General features: G+C 41.4%; 1 protein-coding gene across 1 annotated transcript in view; it reads left to right on the forward strand.

The window, feature by feature from the left end:
* The first annotated feature begins 446 nt into the window (after positions 1–446).
* Positions 447–21,729, forward strand: part of st6galnac3 (ST6 (alpha-N-acetyl-neuraminyl-2,3-beta-galactosyl-1,3)-N-acetylgalactosaminide alpha-2,6-sialyltransferase 3) — a 65,201-nt gene continuing 43,918 nt past the window's right edge. Inside the window, exons 1-2 of the mRNA XM_068570240.1 lie at positions 447–659; positions 21,086–21,280. Of these exons, the coding sequence (XP_068426341.1) occupies positions 642–659; positions 21,086–21,280 (213 nt within the window). The 5' untranslated portion in view covers positions 447–641. The remainder of the gene's footprint in view (positions 660–21,085; positions 21,281–21,729) is intronic.

Consider the following 21,729-nt stretch of genomic DNA (forward strand, 5'->3'; position numbering starts at 1 on the left):
CACTTTGTGCTGCATTTATTGTATACAACTGATCATTATAGTATTTCATTTAATAGTTTCCTAATTTATGTAGTTTACATGTGTATATGTTGTTCTTGTTTAAACTTTTAAAACTATTTTTCATTTTATTATTATCACAATTAACTTCATGTCAGACAGAAGAGAAACACACTTTCAATCTTCTGAATATTTGCACACATGAAAAATTGACAATAAAACTGACTTCATCTCTTGTTTATTCAACACATTGAAAAAAAACATATTTATTTTTCATTAAAAACATTTATTTGCAGAACAGAAAAACGCGGCTTTCAGATTTTATTGTTAAAGCAAAAGTCAGGAAATCAGTGGTGGTCACGTGACGCTCAGGGGGGCGGGGCTCTGCGTCGATGCCGGCCAGTAGCAGCGCAGCGTCAGTCCAGGTCCCAGCAAGCTCTACGGGGAGAAAAAAACCCGACAGAGGAGACGAATAACGGTACACTCCAATATTTATGGAGCAGTTCCCCGCGTATAACTGCACCGCATCTGCGTGTCCTCTTGTGAGGCAGACGTGAATAAATGTGTTGGGAAACGGACGCGGTGAACGGCATTTCGGGGCTGACGAAAACAAGCGGTCCACCATTGTCTGCATAGAAATAAGAATGGCCTGGATGTGCAAGGTAAGAGGGGGTTTCTCTCTAATATACATGACTACCAGAAAAGGGAGACGGCAGGAAAAAAAAAAAAACGCACAATAATCTCCTGGCGTGGTTGGCTTCAGTGTGTGTGTGTTAGCAGATGTGGAACGTGAGCTGGTTGTGGTGATGCTCCGTGGAAGCAATTAACCCTCTTTGCTTTCTGTCTGGTCGCCTGTTTTTTAATTTTTTTTTTATTTTTTAGGTGTCGTGGGGATTCTGAATTTGGGGTTTTAGCTCGTGCACATGAAGGAAAGCAAGGCCCTCGTCTTTGTGTTTTTTTTCCCTCATTTGGTTCATGTTTCAGTGTCGTTGCTTGTATATAAAAAAGAAGCAGGCCATGCAGCCATGCTGTGTTCATATGCCTCATGACGTGTTCAGGTGTTCACATTATGTGAGGAGTTGCCTTTACAGATCAGGAGAAAGTTTACAAAAGTTCCCCAGTGACTCACTTTCCTATTTTTTTCATCTTTTTCAATTGACTGTTGTTCAGTACTATCATTAATTTGCAGATGTTGAGCTTGAAGTCTTGTTAGTCATATATGACACAAAACACACAGGGCTGCAACTAATCATTTCCCTTATCGATTAATCTGCTAATTTATCTCGGAAATGTCAGGAAAAAGTGAAATGTGTGGTTTTTGATTAACTAGTTTTGTCAAACAAATTGTCTAAAATCTTCACAAATTCAGTTTGCAAAGAGCTTTGCATTTGAGAACTTTAAATCACCAAATGTGTGGTATTTGTGATTTTAAATGACTCACTGGTTCAATCCACAATCCTTTTTCTGCTACATTAGTTGCAGTTTTCAATTTCTCAATGATGGATTTTGTCTCTAAAATGTCAGAAAAGAGTCGAAAATTTTTCCAGAATCCAATGTGACCTTAAATTACTTTCTGAGTCAGACCAACAGTGCATAACACCAAGTAATCCGTCTTCCAATCACAGATAACAACAAATTAATATGTCTTTACATTTGAAAAGCTGAAACTAACTGTATTTGACTTTTTGGCTTAAAAAGTGACTTAAATAACAAATTAATTATCTAAATTGTTGCTGTTTATTGACTCGCACAGCTTGTTTTGTTTGAAAGATTTTCTATTTGCAGGGATATAAAGCAAAGACAAGCAGCACATCTTAATTTTGTGGAATCTAGAACCAGAGAATTACTTAAGTTTTGTGCTTGAGAGGAATGATGATGTCAATGATTTCAGTTCTAGTGGATGTGTGTCTGTCTTTCACATGAACGTACTTGCTCACGCACACATTGTTAACACAGCTTTAAAAGCTTGCACAGCAAATTTTGCTTTTATCAATGACAAACCAACCATCAAACAGTTCAAGATATTTAATAATATTCAAGAGGGCTCACGTTGGCCTGCTCTTTGTATTATTGTCAAAATGTGGCGCCAATGGCCCCATTTTGTAACGTTATACCTCTCTAAATCTTGACCTTCACACCAGTACTTGTTCGTCAATGAACTAAGTTAGCATTTGCAGTTTGTAAAGCAAAAGTTATCCAGCAATATCTCTGTTGAGGTTTCCTACATTCATTTTAAGATAAAACCGTTAATGTTTGTAATAATCCTTGTGAAGGTGTAAAGGACACAGTCAGAGATGTGAGTGAGTGAGAGCACATTGTTACAGACTTTCTAGCTCAATCGGTGACTTATGTGTGTGCTTGCTAATAATATAGGCTAAATGACTAGTAGGAATGTAAATACGCGAGGCCATTATAGCCTACAGTGAAGTCTTATACTAACCTAACTCTGACAATCCATAGCAGTTATAATCAGTCATTAATAAATGTATCTGGTCATAATTGCATTCTTGTCAGCGATAATAGGTGGGACCTGCCCCATTCACTGAAATAGAACTGGCACCAGCGTCTGGCACCAATGCAAATTTGTAGTGCTGTGCCGATGACGCAATGACCTTTCCTTGTTGCAATGTTTGTGAATGCGGCAGCTGACAGGAAGTAAACTTCCACCAAAGCTGGACTACGATGAAAAGGTCTCACTGATGAAGTATTATTTTGATTATATGTTTATAAAAAGGGTGAAGTAAGAAAAGCTGTTGTATGTTCTGTAATATGAGGCATTGAATTGGCTGCAACTAATTAATTCCATCATTGATTAATCTGCCAATGATGGCGGTCAGTTGTCTGGTCTTTGAGATATCAGAGAAATTGTGAAAAATGGCCACAGGTCAACGTTATTTTATGCCCGACTAACAGTCTAAAACCCAGAAATATTTAGGTTACTTCAACCTCATAAATAGGAAGCTGGAACCAGGGGATATTGGATAAATGACTTAAAAGATTAAGCAATTATTTAAATGGTATAAGCTTTAATGTAAATGACACTCAACACTATCATAATATGCCAAATCATGAACAATAAACATTTTTCAGAGTTGCAATTTGTTCCATTTGGAGATAAACCAACTTTTTTTTAATGTGTAAAATAACTGTAGCGTGTCGGAATCAAACATTTGGACAGAAACATTGGAGATCAAATAATCACAGCATGAGTCGTCTGAATCTCACATTAATATTTAATTATAGCCCAATGTCGAATCTATTGTACGATGACACCCAATGTAATTGTTCTTAGTGTGCTGGTGAGACTATTGAGGTTTTAATATCTTTAAAGATGAATTCATCGTCAGTGTAGTTGAAGATCATCAGCGTCATTCCTCCCCATTCAGAGTCCACATGGTTATTTGTCTCAGACAGTACCTCACAGTTAGACATTATGTTTTTTCTGTATTTTACTTGACCACAGTTACCAGTTTAACGGTTAACAGAGTTTTCATTCTGCTGAAGGCACTTTGTTATCTGTCAATCATCCAACGCCCACAGGAAGAAACAAGTCTGTCAGCAATGTGTCACTTTACAAACCCGCTCAGGCTGTTTTTGTTATCTAAGAGAGAAGATCATTTCACACTTGATTTGACGCTGTAATATGATATTACATTTAAAAAACGTTACAAGAAAATGGAACATGTAATTACGTAGTACAAATTGCAGAGTGACTGAAGGAAAAGTGGACAGAAGTAAATGAGCTGTAACTTCCAATTAAATGATGCCCGTTTTCTTGTTTCTTGTATCATTAGTCAGATGTGGCTGGTGGTTATTAGTCCGTAAATAAATGCTGTCCAACATATAGTCAGACTGAAATACCCACAAGACAAATGCTGCTGACAAACTATAGAGAACCTGCCTCTATTATTACGGGATTGAGTCTGTATATTCATTGATATAAATCTAACATTGTGTTAGAGCAGCCACTGGTTGAATCTTTAACAGATGGTATTTCATATATTGATCATATGTTGTTGTTTTTTTTGGAACTATTTGTCAAATAAATGTAGCGGACTAAAGAATAAAGTATCCCCTTCTGGTGTAGAAGTATGAAGTAGCATATGGAAACACTCAAGTAAAGAACACATTGTACTTCAGTAAAAGTACTCGGTTACCGTTCACCGCTCTGTTCCGGTGCATGACAGGATGCACCAACCTGATGACGCACGGCTGTCAGTCTGCGACTTTGTCCCCGTCTACTATCGGTATACGCGAGGCCTGCAGAGAGTGCTCTGCCATCAGGGTTCCCTTTTTGTTAGCTTGTGTTTTTAATTGGAGTGAGTTCATCCGTGAAGAGCTGTGCTCGAGCTGGGAAAGGCTGTGGCTGTTGTCCTCCATCATGGCAGTCCAGGAGGAGCTCTCCATCACGGCTCACGGAAAGATGAGAAATTCTGCTGTTCCGCCTAACTAAATGTGGCAGAACAAGGCCAGCGACGCAAGCTTTCTTTTTTTGACGGGTTCATGCGGGTACAAGCGAGTAGAAAGAACACAAAGGAGACAAATTAATGAATGCATGCACACACAAACACACAGTCGTTTGTGTGTGTCGAGAGGTGTTGTAACAGCTACGGGGAATTCAGTGAGTGTCCCAGTTCTTAAGAGTTTCAGGGATGAATGGCAATTCTCTGAGTCCCCCTTGTCCCATGTGATTGTGTTACAGCAGACGGCAGGCTGATAAAAAGTGCCCCACCGCAGTTTTAGAGAAAGTGCAAGGCACTGGCAGAATGTTGAATGAGGCTCAGGTTTATTTTCAAAGGGTTATCAAATCCATGCTCAAATTTCCATTTGTGCCATTCTCTCCTTTTATCTGTTTCTCTTCTTGAATGTGAAGTTTGCATGAGATCTTTGATTGTTTTAAAGCTCTGGCTGTGCTCGGTCCTGACGGGAAACCTGATTCATTTTTATTCCTACTGTTTCTACAGATCAATTACTAATAGTTTAGTCGATTCCCTCATACAATAATGAAATAGCTAACTTTTTTTAAAGTTGCTTCATAGCAGAAGTTTAGTTTTACTCATACATATGTGAGATATGAATCAATAAAGAGCGTAAATCCCTCCCAATACAAACTATTTACAATTTTTAGGTGCAAATTTAACTTCTGCACTCTACTACTCGTATTTGCTTGGTCAAAATTATATGACTAAAATTAGGAAATTTAAGTTTGACTAGTTTTGGAGGCCGACATTTGAATATAAGGATATTCTCAAAAAATCGTGTTAGGTTGTTGCACAAACATTGTATCGGTGTGTATTTCGTTCTGATAGGTTGCAAGAAATAGTACAGATTGGTAATTTAATATGTAACAGGTCATTTAGATACAGTGTCTCATTGACGTAGTTTGTCCACTAGAGAGCGTTGAAGATTAAAACGTCTCTTTAAAATGCTCAGGATGCATCTTGTTGACATTTCTTAAAATACACTCAAACAAACTACTGTCTGTATCTGCTTCAAGAGTGCAGCATCAGTTAGGTCATAGTTTGTGATTTGATTGGCTCTTGCAGTCAGATTAAGCAACCCGTGAATGAAAGGGGCCCCTCCTGCTCCCCTGAATCCACTATGTCAGCAGAGAGGGAGTCGTAAACTGTCCAGATTGTAGAGCCCCTTGAGGAAGATTTGTGATTTGTGATATTGAGCTGTACATATTTAATGAAACCGATTTGACTTTACTTCCAAGACAGCACATGCTAGCTCGACCCATCTGAGGGCGCACACTGAGCGTGGGAGAGCTGCCGACGACTCGGCGTGTTTTGAAAAACATGAACGAAAAGTAACCATTTAATGTAAATCAGGGCTAACATTAGCAAGCTAGGTTAAGATATAGTACGGTTATGTTTTATCTGTAATAGAATACATTAAATACACTATAAAAAATCACTGCGGTGGTGAGATGTAAACAGGTAACAGCATTGAATCAAACATTTGGAGGCTACAGAGTTTTTCAGTCAACTGTTAGTGTCATGGTAAACGGGCTAATCAAGCTAATGTTGTGAACCTAATGGTTTAGACGAGTGGTTCGCAGGTGGTGTGACAAACACTTTACGAAAAAAGTCACTGTCTCGAGGAGCTTTGTCAAGAATTCTCCTCAAGACCCCCACGTTTTTTAGTTGTTCAGTTGTGAATTTCATATTCAGTAGGCTGTTTTTAATTTAATTATTCTAAAAACCCAGACTCTCCTCCATATCAGGAGGGTTTGACCCAAGCTGGCAGCTGCTGATAACATAGAGGCACAAGTGCAAAACAAGTTGAAACAAGAGCTGTTTAGTTTTTTTGCCCAGGCAAAAAGCCCCAGACCCACTGAGAACAGGTTGGCGACCCACACGTTGAGAATCACTGGTTTAGACTGTATTAACAAGCAGTTGAGCCAGAAAAAAAACAACTTTTAAATCAGCCTCTGAGATTTAAAGACAACAGCCATTTCTGACTAATGAATGGTCAACAAAAACGGCAAAATGGCTGCAATCCCTTCATTGCTGTCTGGTGTGTTGGTGTTTTAAATGCAATTAAAACACCAATACAAGATATTCAGATAGTTTACAAGATGTTACAGGCAGTTTGTTGACATCACATCTCAAATACAGTGTAAAAGAAGTTCATACAAGTTAAGTGGTGTAGCCACACGGTTAGCAGCGGGGTTAGCATGAACACATCCAAGTCTCAAACGGGAGCCCACTAATATGTCTGAAAAACCTTTTCATACAGTCTTTAAAAAAAATGGAAAAATATGTCCAAAAGCTGGAGAATAATTTATACTTCATTGAAATAAAATGTCAAGGTTAACTTTGACTGCTGACTGAATGACCTTTAAGAAAGTCTTTGTCTTTGTCGTCCATTCGCTACGACCTCTTTTGAGCTGACAGGGTACCTTTTAAGCGTGTGGCTTCTTTATCATGGTAATGTAACCCACATCTGTTGTGCAAACGCACACACACACACACTGCCGAAGAAGAAGAAGAAGCTAGCGAGGTTTAGCTCATTCACAGTGGTAACCAAGGGCGATAACCTCGCTCCAGATATGGCGTTAATCCAGCAGCAGTGGTCGTAGGAAGTGGGCCAGCAGATCCATCGCTCATACCAGAAGTCTAACCAACATCTGGAAAGACTTAAGGCTTTGCTTGATCTCCCTCTGTGCCGTTGGCCATGTTGGTCAGGTAGTCTGTAATCCTGGCTGGTTTAATCACGTGTCGCTGTCGGTTCGAGCAGCGCTGGTCTTTTTTTTTTTTCTCTTAACAAAATACAAAGAAAAGACAGCAAGAGTTTAATGAAAGAGGAGATAAGGCAGCCTACAAATTAAGTTCCAATCTGTAATGGCAGTCCCGGTCCGCAGCATCAAATTACATGTCTCACTCTCAGAACCTCGAGGCTATAACCTCTTTTTTTTTTCTTCCTGTAGATACATTCACAAATGCGCTCTCTGAAGCTGTAATGTCAAGGTTGAAGTTGTATTCTTTAATTACCTTCAAACCGTAATTGGCCCCCGTGTGGGAGGATCCCTTCGTGGGAACATCCCCACCCCAATGTTTTAATCCCCAAGCTTTTTTTTTCATATTAGCAGTGCATTGTTTTCCAATTTAAAAAAAAAAAAAAATCATCTCATATCTATTGATTTTCTCGGAGGGTTCAAACAGCTTGAGATGCTCTTTAATCTTCATGTTACGTTGCTCATTCTTGTTACATGACATCTATTGCTTCTGTGCATCCGGGGAGAGGGATCCTCCTCTGTTGCTCTCCCTTAGGTTTCTTCCTTTTTTTCCGCGTAAAAGGGTTTTCAAATTTTTTTTGGGGGAGTGAGTTTTTCCTGATCCGATGTGAGGTCCTGGGACAGGGATGTCGTGTGTGTACACATTGTAAAGTCCTCCAAGGCACATTTGTGATTTTGGGCTATACAAAATGAACTGAATTGAATCTTCTTCTCACCGTCGGTCGGCGGTTGAGGAGGAGTGTTTGTTTTTAACCACACCTGTCTCATGCATGACACACACACACACACACACACACACACACACACACACACACACACACATTACCGCGAACGTCAAGTTCGTCAGGGATTAAGAGGTCACACACTGTTTTCGGATTAAGACTTTAGCACTTTGCTCCTCAATCACCCGCAAACTCCCACTCATAGTTAGAGACAAGTAAGTGCCATCAGTACAAGCTGTGAGTCCGAGACGGCGGCCAAGACGGCAGGTTGGTGGTGGTGGTCAGATGGCATCATCCATCCCCGACACTTCCCTGAAAGAGCTGTGGAGTTTGGGGTTTGAACATGATCCAGCAGGTGATTTGCCAACTTGCTGCTGTGTGGAAATGACAAATAGCGGATGGGCTTCACATTGTGTGTGTGTGTGTGTACAGTATGACTGGAGGAATGGACGGTGGTGGCCTGGACATGTGTGAGAAGTGACATAGTGTGAACAAGCTGTTGGTACAGAGATATGTGTTTGCCATACTGCAGTGTGGGGAATTGAAATGTTTGGAAGGTGGCAAGAGAAAAGAAAACTCTCATTGGGACGATAAACATGTTAGCGCTGCAAAAACAATTATTTTCATTCCTGAATAATCCAACTTTTTTTTCTTTCTTGATTAACTGGTTATTGTTTGGTATTTTGAACAACATGTAATTTCCCTCGGTGTAAAGGGACTTCTTCAAATGCCATATGTCCAAAACCCATATTCAGTTTAAAATTGTAGTTCAAAAAACTGGAATGAGCCACTGTTTGGCTTTTCTTCTTCTTTGTTTTTGGAATGACAAGTAAATAACCAGCCATAATAAGTAGTCCAAAAGTTAGCACTTAAACGTTTAAAAATAATCAATTAATTAATTAATTAATCGGTGGATTATTCCCATATTTATCAGCAAATCATTGTCAAAATAACACTTATTTTTACAATCAACACTTAAAATGATGATAAAAAAATTAAAGTCCCAGCGCTCTGACCCCAAATATATTCAATGAGCAATAATAAGACTGAAAAGTTCAGTCCTGGAACAAGTAATTGCTTAAAGTTACTGTGAGAAACTTTTAACTGCTTATGAAACATCTTAATTTAACACTGAAGACATAATAAAAGAGACCATCAGTGAGAAGATTGGCTATTTCTATAAAGTTATTGTAAATGACCCAGCGCCGGCTTCGCTGCAGCCTTTGACCTCCAGTTTGAGCTCCAGGCAGCAGCAATTCAACATTTCATTTTTTCTTCATCTAAAAAAATATTTAATAAAAATCCTAACTTTTAGTCCCTAATCATTCTGTGTGTTTTTATGCGGTTTACGATGACTGTGGGATAGTTTTCAAACAAATGTGACTAGCTTTTCTACGTCTTATTTAATAATAAACTCAATCTTTTTGCTTTTTAACTATAGATTGGACAAAAAAAAAAAGCTAAATATACTGGATGTCATATTTGGCTGTAGTGAATTGTAATGCATATTTTTTTTTTTACTGCTTTCTATGATAGACCAAGGATTAGTTGAGAAAATTATAATTAAAATAATCTTTAGTTGTCGCTCTAATCCAAATAACTGTTGATTAATTTGCTGTTGATTTACTTCTCAGTTAATCAACTTAACAGCAGTCGTCCTGTTTGTGTCTATATTTGTTACTGTTAACAAGACAAACTGTAATATGTGAGTCTAATTTGACTTTGTTCATACAGTTTTTTCCCCTGGTAGACTTTTCAGTGCCGTTGATCACACATTTCCGGGCAATCATATCAACCTTTTGAGAAGCATTTTTTTTTTAACTGTGTTTATTTCCGAACATGAAGTCGTTACAGAGTCAGTCCCCAGCCAGTTGGAGCATGTTGCACCATTGCTGAATTTCATTAGGCAAGGCCACTCCGCCGCACATTGTGCTGCTGGCAAGGCCGAACTGCCTATTGGCACCAGGCCGAGCCCCAGAGGAGAGCGACCAGCAGAGGCCGTGTTTGATAAGGAGTGATGCTCTCGATAGACTCGGATGTGGCTTAGAAGTGCCGTCCAACTGACCAAAGAAGTCCGACAGCGGGCGCTGGACCGAGGAGGAAGATTGTGGTTTCTGTATTTGCCTTGCTGAGGTGTCCACGAGCAAAACAAAGAACCCTGTGAATCATCCAGTGGCGCTTATTCAGTACGTGGCCATGACCTGCCAGGGAGGTCAAGTCCAATCTTTCCTTGGGGTATTAATTTAGTATCATAGTTTTGAGAAATCCTCATAAATGAATTGGCACCCTAAATTTCAGATTCCAAACTAGTGCAGCTCAGTTTGATTGGCGTGGGACCTCGTCAGAAGTGCAGAGCACCCTTGACCTCAGAGCCACGCTGCTGTAATCCTGTGTGTATCTTCTCAACGGCTTTTCTTTTCTTTTTTTTCCAGGCGGCGAGGTGGCAAGATCAGACTTGGCTGTTACTGAGTAACGGCCGATTTTGTGCCGCTCGCCTTGAGCTTTCTGCGCTCCGCCCTTGAACCGAGCCTCTGAGAAAGCAGAAAATCCCTGTAATTGCATTAGTGTTGTCCAACTGTGCCACGCCCGCTCCCTCCAGACCGGCTTTTTGAGCTTGATTTATTGCTGTGACATGTTCGGATTTATAGTCATCCTTTTTGCTGAATTTGCAGACAACATCAGATATCCCCGATGAGTATCCCGGCTTTGATTCTCGACCCTGTCTTTCTCTCTCATGGAGGTGTTGTGCTCAATGGGAGCGAGGTCTGGTCACAGGCTCCTTCCTGAGGGCTCTCGACCAAGCCAGGCAATAAAAGTGCCACTGTTATTATCCCCAATGGAAGCCCGGCGGTGCTTCGGGGCGCCAGCACGGGGAGGCTGATTGCCTCCGTGAACTGAAGAGGTTGACAGACACAAATAGAGCATGGCAGTTAAGTGAGAGCATTAAATAAAGTGCAAGTCAATTTCTTTCATGAAATATAATCCCCCGTCTGCTTTCGTGCGCGCCGGTTGCCCAGGAACTTTCTTATGAGGAAAGGAAATGGGCGGATCAATGTTCCACGGCGTACTGTGGGTGATGCCGCTTGCGCTCATTGGGCTGTTGTTTTTGTGCAACCCGCTCCGTGTCGGGTCCCACTGGTGTGTTGGAGGCTTCGCGGGTGGTTTTGACTTGTTGATCTCTGTGACGACTGCAGGTTTCTGCTGCTGTTTGTATTTGTCGACGCAAGATAATTAACTTGCTTTGCCCAGCGTGTTGGGCAAAGCTTGCTTTGCTCAGTTCACAAACAAGCATTTGTAATATGTATCAGACAAAATGAACAAACATTAAAAAAAAGGCTTTTTTTTTTTTTGCAGAGGGATACTCCCATAGCACATTTCTTTATAGACAAGATCCATTCATCTATTTTAATGCTTTTTGGTAGGGACTCATTTTCACCTTTTTGCTGACACAGTGCAGCAGCCCCACAAAGGCTTTGACAGACTAGACTCTGCAAACTGTGTTGTTTTTTTCCAGAATGAGCCACCAATGTGCCACACGGCGGAGCTGTTTGGTGGCCTTCAATCCACCTGGTTGCTCGTTGGTTTATTGTGCGCAACAGCTGCTCCACTTCCATTTCACAATGCTGTTGTTCAAGCGCTCAGAGAAACCTTCACAATCCAAAGAGGATTAATGGAAAACAAAAAGCTGCACCGGGAAACCATTTCAATGGGGTTTTTTTTTTTGTGTGTGTTGAGAAATCTCTGCTGCTTTGAACAAAGAGGATTCAGTTGAGATTTTAATCCCACGATTAAAAACCCCATGAATTTCAGAGTTGGACTTGATATATCTTAACAACAACACATTCTCTTTCCAATCCAACACATCCTGTTTGTTCGGCAGCTCAGGAAGATAAGAGCAGATTCCTCCCCATCTGTCTGTTCTCATATTGGCACTGACGGCCATGTAACATATTGTGTTGTTGTACTGGGAATCCCCATGAGTCATTAGTCCAGTGTCAGGTGTAGTAACTTACAATTATTTTCATTCACAGATAATAACCGTCTTAAGTAGCCCATTTATCATCTCGTTCAGTGGTTCTGGTATGTGTACCCCTGTGTATATAGATAGATAGATAGATAGATAGATAGATAGATAGATAGTGATTTCATCAGTTATATCTGTTTTTGAAACTGAACATGTTTTAACAGTAAGCCTGCATAGGTCTCAGTTATGTGCAACTAGACAGATGCCTGGTTATTGCATATGTATTGGTATGGGTGTATATACATCTGCTGAAAAGTAATACAACTAATAACTGCAGTAGAGAATTGGCAAACGAGGTTTGTGGTAATTTAAAAGCAATGTCTTTATGGCAGTTTGCCCTCCAGAGATCACTGAAAACTTGACTTCTATACTATAAAACATCCCACTCAGTTTTCGATATTGCTGTATGACCTATTGCATATATTGCGAATATTAATCCGTCTCCTGCACGTCCTTCAACTGAAAGGAAAGCTTGACTATCCCTGAAAGGCTCTGTTGATTAACTTTTAGAATAATTACTTTACCCATGAAATGTCAGAAATACCAATCTCAGTCCTGTGAGCTGAGCACAATCATCTTTCATTACTGAGCCGCCTGAAAATTCAGTGATTGCTGCTTTCTGTCTCTAGCACTCTTGACGAGAAGTTTCCTTGTCAGACACATTTCTTTAACAAATGACACCTTTAGGAAAATCCAGACCGGGCGTCTGTTGACTCAAGAGGAGCAGAAAATACACAACGCTGTTTGTTCCCCATGTCCTCCAGATGATATACTGCATATGTCTGTCGGTCTAATCCAAACAAATGTTGGTGTAGTTTGCATTGGTGCTATATATACTCAAATTCTCTGTGTGTGCCATCACTACCAATGAGAATGGGCTCTATTATGGAGTTATGGAGGGACACCATTGAGTTTCAGGGGAAATATCAGTTGCTAAATGTCAGTAATCCCGAGCTGGCATTTGGCAAATTGAAATGGATTTTCTCTGGTCAATGTTTGTCTCAACAGCCACATCTCCTCCCCTGCCTTCGCCCTTCAAACACAAAGAGATGGGGAAAATAATTGCCCTTCCGCTGTAAAGTGGCACGAATGTGGCATCTTCTCTCGATCGCAAACTTAAGTGTGTCTGCAGTCAGGTTGTGTTGGATGCTGAGCGGCAGACTCATTACTACACAGCAGCTTCGTCCTTGGCCGGCAGCGCGGCCTCCTTTGCCCGTTGGCCATCTGTGAATTTAAGAGCCGGCTACTTAAAAGCTCCGATATTACAGCAGGATAAAGCCGAAATGGCTCTCGTCACACAAGTGGGAAGCAGAAGTAATTTTTTTTTTTTTTGCGCGATTGGCTGAATGCAGCGAGACCTTCTGGCTCAAGGTTTCTCGAAATATATAACCCTCGACGATAGAAGTTATAGATATTGTAGAAGGGGGAACGGGATGTTCTTCAGAAACAACGTTAAGTCTCAATTTGCCCACAAAAGACAAGAGAATGAAGCAGCTGGTCGGATACATGCGGCGACGTTATCTTCATAGTCGGGCTGTCCCCAAACATGGAGAACATCAGCTGTCGGGTTGACAGCGGCTCAGCCTGGAGGGAGACAGTATGTCTCTGGTCCCAGCGCAGCCAGCAGATATCCGGGTCAAGACTTCCTTTTCCTCCCTGCTCATTGTTTAACAGTCCGATGAGCAACTTGAACTGTTTCCACCAGTAATCAGTTGACAACTGAACACAAAATGTATTGGGGGGGGGGGGGGGGGGGGGGAAACTGACATTTAGAAAACGGTTACAAGGCAGTAGTGCAAACAAGTTTAAGGACGCTGATGTTCTGTACAAAGTCAAACTGGACATATAAGAGAGTAAATAGAGATTAAACAGTAGTTTTGTCTGTGGTTGACAAGTGATTGATATACAATTGTGATGTCATGACAAGCCAGACATTGGGTTTACTATTGATGATGATGAATGACAGAAAGCTGCGCCATTACAAGCTGCAACGAGCAAATGTTTTGGCATTTTATCCGTCAATACATTATGTATATTGATGACTGCACTGTTTTAAGAAAAGACACACACACACCCGGGGAGGAGCGGTGGTGTGTTGGACAGGGGACGTCAATCTCTCCACACAGCAGAGCGTCTTTATGGCAGCAGGCCGACGCTCAGTCAAACATTAAATCTTAATATGACTCGTTTCTGACAGGTAGACTCTTTCTGCTCACAGAGACATGCAGCTTCTCAAAGAGCACATTTTTCTTCTCCGCTTTGACAAACGCCTCGCTTCCTCCAGCGAGCGTGCGAGCAGCAGTCGGAGCGGTGGAGCGTGGAGCTTCATACGGCGGTGTGGTTTTTTCCCCCCCTCGTCCCAAAAGTTCTCTGGATCCAGAACGGGAAATGAATATTGTAGAGTGGTTAATCCTTTATACTTGTGGGGATTATGTTCCATTTGATATCAGATATGCATTAGTCAAATGGGTTTTGACTGCTTTCCAGACTCACACACACGCACACACACACTCTCTCTTTTACATCCACATGTACTGATTAAAACAGGATTTTGCAGTATTGATGTTTGGATTTTTCCTCCTTATTGTTGCCCTCCCGCAGAGTCTTAGCCACATAAAAGCAAAGACATTCTTTTTTGGGGGGAAACAGATTAAGATTCTCTGTGATGTTCTGTACCATAATGAAGCAGTATAATTCCAACAGAGCAGATTAGTGTTCATTTGACCTGGATTGAAGGATTTTCTTTTCATATGTCACCGCTGATAAGGGTGATATTTAACGGAAGCAGCACGCACTGAGGGGCCGCAGCATCAGGACCATTTGTTATTGTGCTGAAGACCAAAACATCCGCACAGCATCAAGTGACGGTTTTAATGTACACATATAGAGCGCCGCACAAAGTAGACAACACTCACACACAGTTTTAACGTGTACTTATCATTTTCTGCTACTCTACAATATTTCCCTGCCAGAGCAAAGTATACTTTACTCTGGCAGGGAAATGTGGTACTGTTTACTGCAGAGCTGTGCGACAGCTGGAGAGACCTGTTACTTTTCAGCTGAAGAAAACATTTAAAAAACGTCTGAGATTAAACCAGTGGTTTAGTTAGCGTTTCCACTTCAGATATATTTACTCTCTAAACTTCTCTGCTATTTTCATTTGAATAATCGTTCAAGTTCACAGCATCACATACGAATCAGGTTGGCTGGAGGACTGTAAAACACTACGGTATAATTTATTTTAAATACATATATATACATATATATACACATAGGGATCTAGTAGACTTTCTGCCTACATTAACGTCTGGTATCGACGGAAGCATAAATCCCACTCAAATGATGATGTTCAAAGCTGCAAAGGTTGTACTGGTTGCCCAAAGTACCGGCTAAATACTGACTAACAGTACGTTTTTACATTTCACTTTTTCTCCTCCACTGATATTCTGCAAGATCAAATAAATAACCTATAGTGTAACAAACTGACAGGAGTCAGTGGCAGAAAAACCAGAGCAAACGATACTCTACTTTTGAAGCGTGATGGTTGTATAGTGCACGTTCCAGTCATCAACTACATTTCTTCCACAGGGAGGAACATATTAGTGTGTGGTGACACCGTCACACCTTTCAGTCTTTGCATGTGACTTCTCTGATGTTGTTGGGAACACTCGATGAGTCATTTTGCTGCTGCAATGTGTCTAAATTAACCCGCTGCAACCAAATAAAAGGAAGGAAATGTCTCTCAAGTGCAGAGCGATAGTCAGGAAAGCCTTAAGATGGCTGTGTGAGGTGACTGCCCCCTCTGCTGGGCTCTGCAGGGACCAGCAGGCCGCTAACCTCCCAGATGAGCGATGCTCTTTGCTGCCGCTCGTTCATTCACGCGACTGTTCCCGTCTCTGAATGGATGCGGCGCGTGTGTATAGACGGCATTGTTCCTTTTTCTTTGCATTGGTTCATCTCTACTTCAGGTCATTAAGGTTACCATTAAGCACTTGTACTTAAATATAAGTTTGAAGTATTTATATTTTATGGCACTTCTACTTCAGAGGGAAATATTGTATTTTTTACTCGTCCACATTGATCTGACTATTTATTTAGCATATTTTATTGATTTCTCCTTCTACAAAACGGATGATGAGCTTCTAAAACAAACTGGCCCTCGTATCTAGTCAGTTTAGTCCGCAAATGAGTCCAGAAAGTCTTGTTTTGTCATGAAAATACATAACTTGCTTGTTTCAAGATGCAGACATATTCATTTTAAACAAGTTGGTCTGACTCAAAAACAGGATGAATAAGATTTTTCGGACAATTATTGACTGACATCCCAACACTTTAGTGGATAAAACCAGCTCCATCTTGAACTACCATATAAAAATGGGCTTATTTGGCAACCACTTTCACTTTTGTTAATTAAAAATACATTTAGCTAATCATGTTTCTTCACTCTAAATTCACTTTGAATGCAGGGAAATTAAAATGCACCTCGATGATGAGTAAAGACCCAAAACACTAGCGTATATAGCTCATGAATTAAACTATTCGTAAAGTCATAAACCTCATATAAATGCAATAACATCTACAAATTGTATTAATTCTCTTGCTCAGCCCCTGAAGCAGTCAGAGCTCCGATCTGTTAAATTTGGAGGGGAACTTGTGCGTGACTGTGTTCCCAGCAGCAAAGCGCCGACCTCCGCCTCCGGGAAAATAATAGTTTGTTATCTCGTACTTGGATGACTTTTGAAGCGAGACCTTGGCTGGGAATATGACAGGAATTAAGTAATTTGCCTGGACCCCCCTCTCTCAATCTCAAGAGCGGTTCTTTGTTTGTGCTCCTGTCTCATTCCCCAGGAGAACCGCAGGAAAGGCTTTTTAAAAAGAGACGAGCAGGAAGATTGAGAGAAAGGCTGTAAATATTTTCTCAAACGCCTTAATTGAAATTGAATTTTAACTGCTCACTGGACCGTGGTGGCAAGAACCAAGTGCCAGGGACGTAGCGCTTTTGCATTGCAAATGTAATTTTCTTTTTTTTTTTTTTCTCTCCCCCTATTGCCCAGGAGGCACTTGAAAATTGCTACCAGATATGTTTTTTCATGAGCCATTTCTTCAGGTGGAGCCTCTCATTATTCCTATACCCATTGCGATTAGGCTTTTTGGATTGAGCCACAGTGTGGTCCTGTTGTTTACGGAGCGAGAGCGTCAGTCTTTATGGGAAATTGTATTCTCTTCATGCCCAGATAGAGCCTGATGGAGGGGAAATGTTGATTGCACAATATGTACGGGGAAATAAACAGCTGATGTGCTCTCATTCATCACACTATTGGATGGGGCACTTTGTGTTTATAATTTTTAAATGTATTGCTTATTCGGTGAATGCTAAGTAGGGGAATGCTCCAATGATTTATAGAGAAATTGATGTTTAGGTATTTGTTTTTCTCTGTACATACCAAACACTGAGCAGTCATACTAAACATGTTATTGCCAGGAATTATTCAGACATTTAAAGAAAAGTCCGGCATTTAAAATATTACTTCGACTACTAATATTGGATATTTCTATAGCGACAACGTGAAAACATTGTTAAAGGAGTCACTCGTTGTGATGAACCCACAAAGAATGATCCCAGGCGAATGCAGCGGTCATGGTTTGGCTTTTTCCAGTTTCCTGTTTTATTTTGAAGTCCTTGTCTCGCGTGTCCCAGCACTTCCTGCCCCTGTGAGTGTCGGCTCTGTCCCTGATTGTTTCCAGCTGTGTCCAATTGTGTCCAATCACCCGCACCATCCAATTGTATTCAAACCCCGTTTGTCTCCTGTCCCGGTGTCGGATTGTACTGCTTGAGTCCTGTCCGTTCCGCTGCCTGTTTGTTGGAAACCCGTCTTGTTTTTTTGTAGAACTAAATGTACTTTACACCGTTGCTGGCATTTGGGTCCTCACTGAAGCCTCCACCTGACAGAAGTTCTGCTCTATAAGAGCTTCATAGTGAGTTGCAGCTCATTGTCTCGCTTGTCCACAGCTTTTATTTCTTTGACTCGCTCTCCCAGCGTGGTTTTTCAGCCGAGGCACGCAGCAGAGGGAAAGCTATAAACCTACTGTACACGACTTGCCCAGGACCGAACAACAGGCAGGAACAGTTTGCAAGTAGCGGGTGAACATCTTTTAGCATCTAAAAGAGACAGATATTTCCCTCAGGAGTCGGTGAAGTTCAAAAGCAGAGCTGCATGAAAGTGAATATTGGACAGATGAATGTTGTGCTGATAACCTGTCTACACTATCCGCCTCCCAACCCCCTGCCACAAAACCACACTGAGTAAATGTACTTACTGGTAGTTATATTCTACTATTTGCTATCACGATTTCTGCCCAAGGGATGCTTCAATTAGGAGGTTGCCAGCAATAACTTTCTGGCATCTATATGTAACCCAGTCACACAGGCTCACTGCCAGAGAGAGACCGGTGGAAGATTATAGCTCTTTCGTGTCCCGGGTATCAATGATCCCGACTCACTCTGTCTGAAAACGGAGATCAATAACTCTTCAGAGTGGGTTTTAGCGCCTTTTAAAAAAAATAACCCCCTCAAAGCTTTCGGTGGGGGGAGTGTTAAATGAAACATCGCCGGGCAACAACCAAAAGAGGTTCTGCAGTTCATGGCTATCATTGTCTGATTTGATGGTCGCGAACAAGGCCGTTGCAGCCGCATACGGAGTCATATTCCCCAAGCAAAAATGTTTTAACGTTAACCGAAAGCTCTAATGTTGAAGCTTCGTCGTCGCTGTACTGCCTCGCCGCTCGTGTTAAGAGGTCCCCCATTTTGGCTCGCGCTCCCCAACTCCCCCCCCCGTCTCCCCTGCTGTTCGCCTTCCTCAATGTCAAGCCTGTCAGCTTCTCTGTCAAACGACTCAACGGGGCCGACTCGTGATCGCCCTGATGGATGAGCGAACCAGGAGAGCGGTAGTGAGCCTCGCACCGGAGCCAGCGGAGGTCTGGCAGCCCGCTACGCCCACGTCGAGCCTTTTCCCATCGCCCCCAAGAGTTTGACACATCATTTCCCCTGTGATTTGTGGCCAGATTGAGGTTGAAAGAGACAAGGAAATGTTCGGTCCTCATGAGAACAGATGGATGTTGCAGTGCTGCAGACTGAGCAAAGGGTTTTTTACTTTTTCATCCCCTCCCCCCCCCCTTCCCTTGAGGAGCCCTCTTGCTTCATAAGGGGTTGGTTTCATGCTCCATAATGGATTCCTGATGACGAGCTTTCACGGCCCATTTTTTTTTTTTAGAAACGACCTGGCATTTATTTTCTTCTTTTGGAATGACAGAACAGACAGTGTCCTTTTCAGGAAAGTGATCTATTTTCTAAAATACCTTTTATTATATCAAGCACTTCTTATTTGTCCTCTTTGTGCTGTTTCATACAACATCAAAGTTAAAAGCCCTCTGTTTGTGATCAAAGATGGGCGGTAATGCCACGAAATGATTGCGTGATGTAACGTACACGCAATCGGGAGAATGCCAGGGCAGCAAATGGTCAACGTCTTTTTCATCCCCCCCCCACTCCCAAATGTTTGATCTCGTCTCTGAAAAGCGAAGCCTGCGGCGCATCCCTTGGGATGTTTGATGTTGTAGATCAGAGCGTGTGGTGGTGCAGGCACTTTGGCTGTGGGGGCTTCACCAATACGGCACGCCACATCCAATCTTCTCTCCATCAGATTACTTCAAAGAATCAGCGAAACACCACTTCCTAAAAATCTGGAGTTCCCACTGGTGTTGTCTGTTAGATTAGAAGCAGGTTATTGAAGTTTCCTGGGGAAAAAAATAAATAAAACACATCTCTGACTCTGACGAAATCTATTATCACCTCAGGCTCTGAGATATTGTAGCACACCACCGTTTTTTTTTTGTTTTTTTTTCATCTCTGTCTGATTCTTTCTTTCTTCTGCGCATTGATCTCTTCAGCTCCGCCACGCCAATAGTTTCTCCTCTATGAGACCTTTGCCCCTCCTCCATCTCTCATCCATTATTCATCCCTGTCAGCTCTTTTGGCCAGGCCAAAATACCTCTTATGATCAGACCATCCTCATGTGTTCTGAAATGTTGAAAACAAAGACGCCCGAGCTGTCGCTTTCTTGTTAGAGATGCTGAAACAGAAAAGTACATTACAATAGTTGTGCTCTGAATGTGATACATGAAGACTATCTATTTGGGAGACTGCACTTACACAGCGGTATCTAGACGTAAATAACAACAGCATGGTAACTGGCTCCCTGTGTTGATGCTAACGTGCTGCTAATGTTTAGCAGCTAGTACAATGTTTGTTATTTTTACTCTGTTTGCATGCTCAAATGCAAGTGAAGCTGATGGGGATGTTGATAGTTTTGCAGGTAAAAGTCATCAGGATGCATCATCTGGGAACCATGAATGTCTCTATTTTTTGAGCCAATCCATCAAAGGATGTTGAGTTATTTCACTGAACAAGTGATCACCAAAATCAGCTGAATTTATCTTCTTGGGACCTTGAATATCTGTGACAAATATACATGGCGATCGATCCTTTTGTCGCCACGATATTTCACTCTCCATCTCGAATGTCAACCTGCTGGTGGAGCGAGATGAAACGTCAGAGGAGCATCTCAGTCAGTGGGATTTATCCTCTGGAGAACATGTCGGTCCAATATGTCATGACTATCCATCCAATAGTGGTGAAAAAATGTATGACAACTATACAATCATTTTTCAGCTCTGCTTTTCGGTCAATGAGCACATATCATGTGTATTTTTTATTCTTACTATTCTATATTATATCCAACGTAATCATCTTCAATCGTCTTCTTTCTCTTGCATGGTTGTTATATTGCATATTTAGTTCTTTTATACAATATGTTTGTTGTATTGCAAATAGGAAATATTTGCCTTTTCAAAGTATGTTTCTTGTTTTTTGTGACTGCTCCCTGATTCATGATGCAACTGGGAAGCCTCACCTTTTTTATTTACTCTTCAGTTCAAGCTATTAAACTACTGACAAGTTGAAAACGTTCATTTTAGTTTTCGTCTATTTCCCCGACTTGCTCTAAGTGCTCGCTCTCTCTCGCTCTCTCTCTCTCTCCACAGAGGAAGTCGCTGATCGCCACCAGTCTGATTGTGGTGGTGTCGCTCTTCGTGGTCGTGGTGAACTACTCGGAGAAGCCCTACTTTCTCCTGCCGCCGGTGTTCGGTCAGACGTTTAGCAGCCACTGGATGTTTTCCAAGCAGCCGTACAAGGCCTTCAAGCCTCATCTGGGCTATGTGAGCATCCCCAAACAAGAGGTGAGGGACACACATAGACAAAACACACAAAGACTGACCGACAGGCACACTCAGAAACGGCATGTTCCTTCATTAAAATGCCATATTTCTTTTCATCTGAGTACACTTGAGAGTTGTTATTTCGTCTCATCACTTTGTTCAGCATCGTGGTACATTTCCTGCTGATCATTTCACCCAAATTTATAAATATTGCAATATTTTCATCAGTGGCCCATAGGCTCAACCAGCCTTCTGTGACCTGTTTTGATGATATCTTGTGACTCAAAAGACATATTTTTAAGTGAAAATCTTTGAAAGTGTGTCTTTAACTTAAAGGGAAAGTTTGGATTATTAAAGTGGGGTTGTACGAGATACTTCTCCATCGTCGGTGCCAAGGCACTCCTCTGCTAGAAAGACTGTCTATATATTGCTGTTATATACTTAAGAAACGTTTTCAGGCAAAGGGTAAT

The sequence above is a fragment of the Clinocottus analis genome, unplaced genomic scaffold, assembly GCF_023055335.1.
Source record: "Clinocottus analis isolate CAN_PGR_092001 unplaced genomic scaffold, fCliAna1.0.p SCAF_11, whole genome shotgun sequence".
In the NCBI taxonomy this organism is placed as follows: Eukaryota; Metazoa; Chordata; class Actinopteri; order Perciformes; family Cottidae; genus Clinocottus; species Clinocottus analis.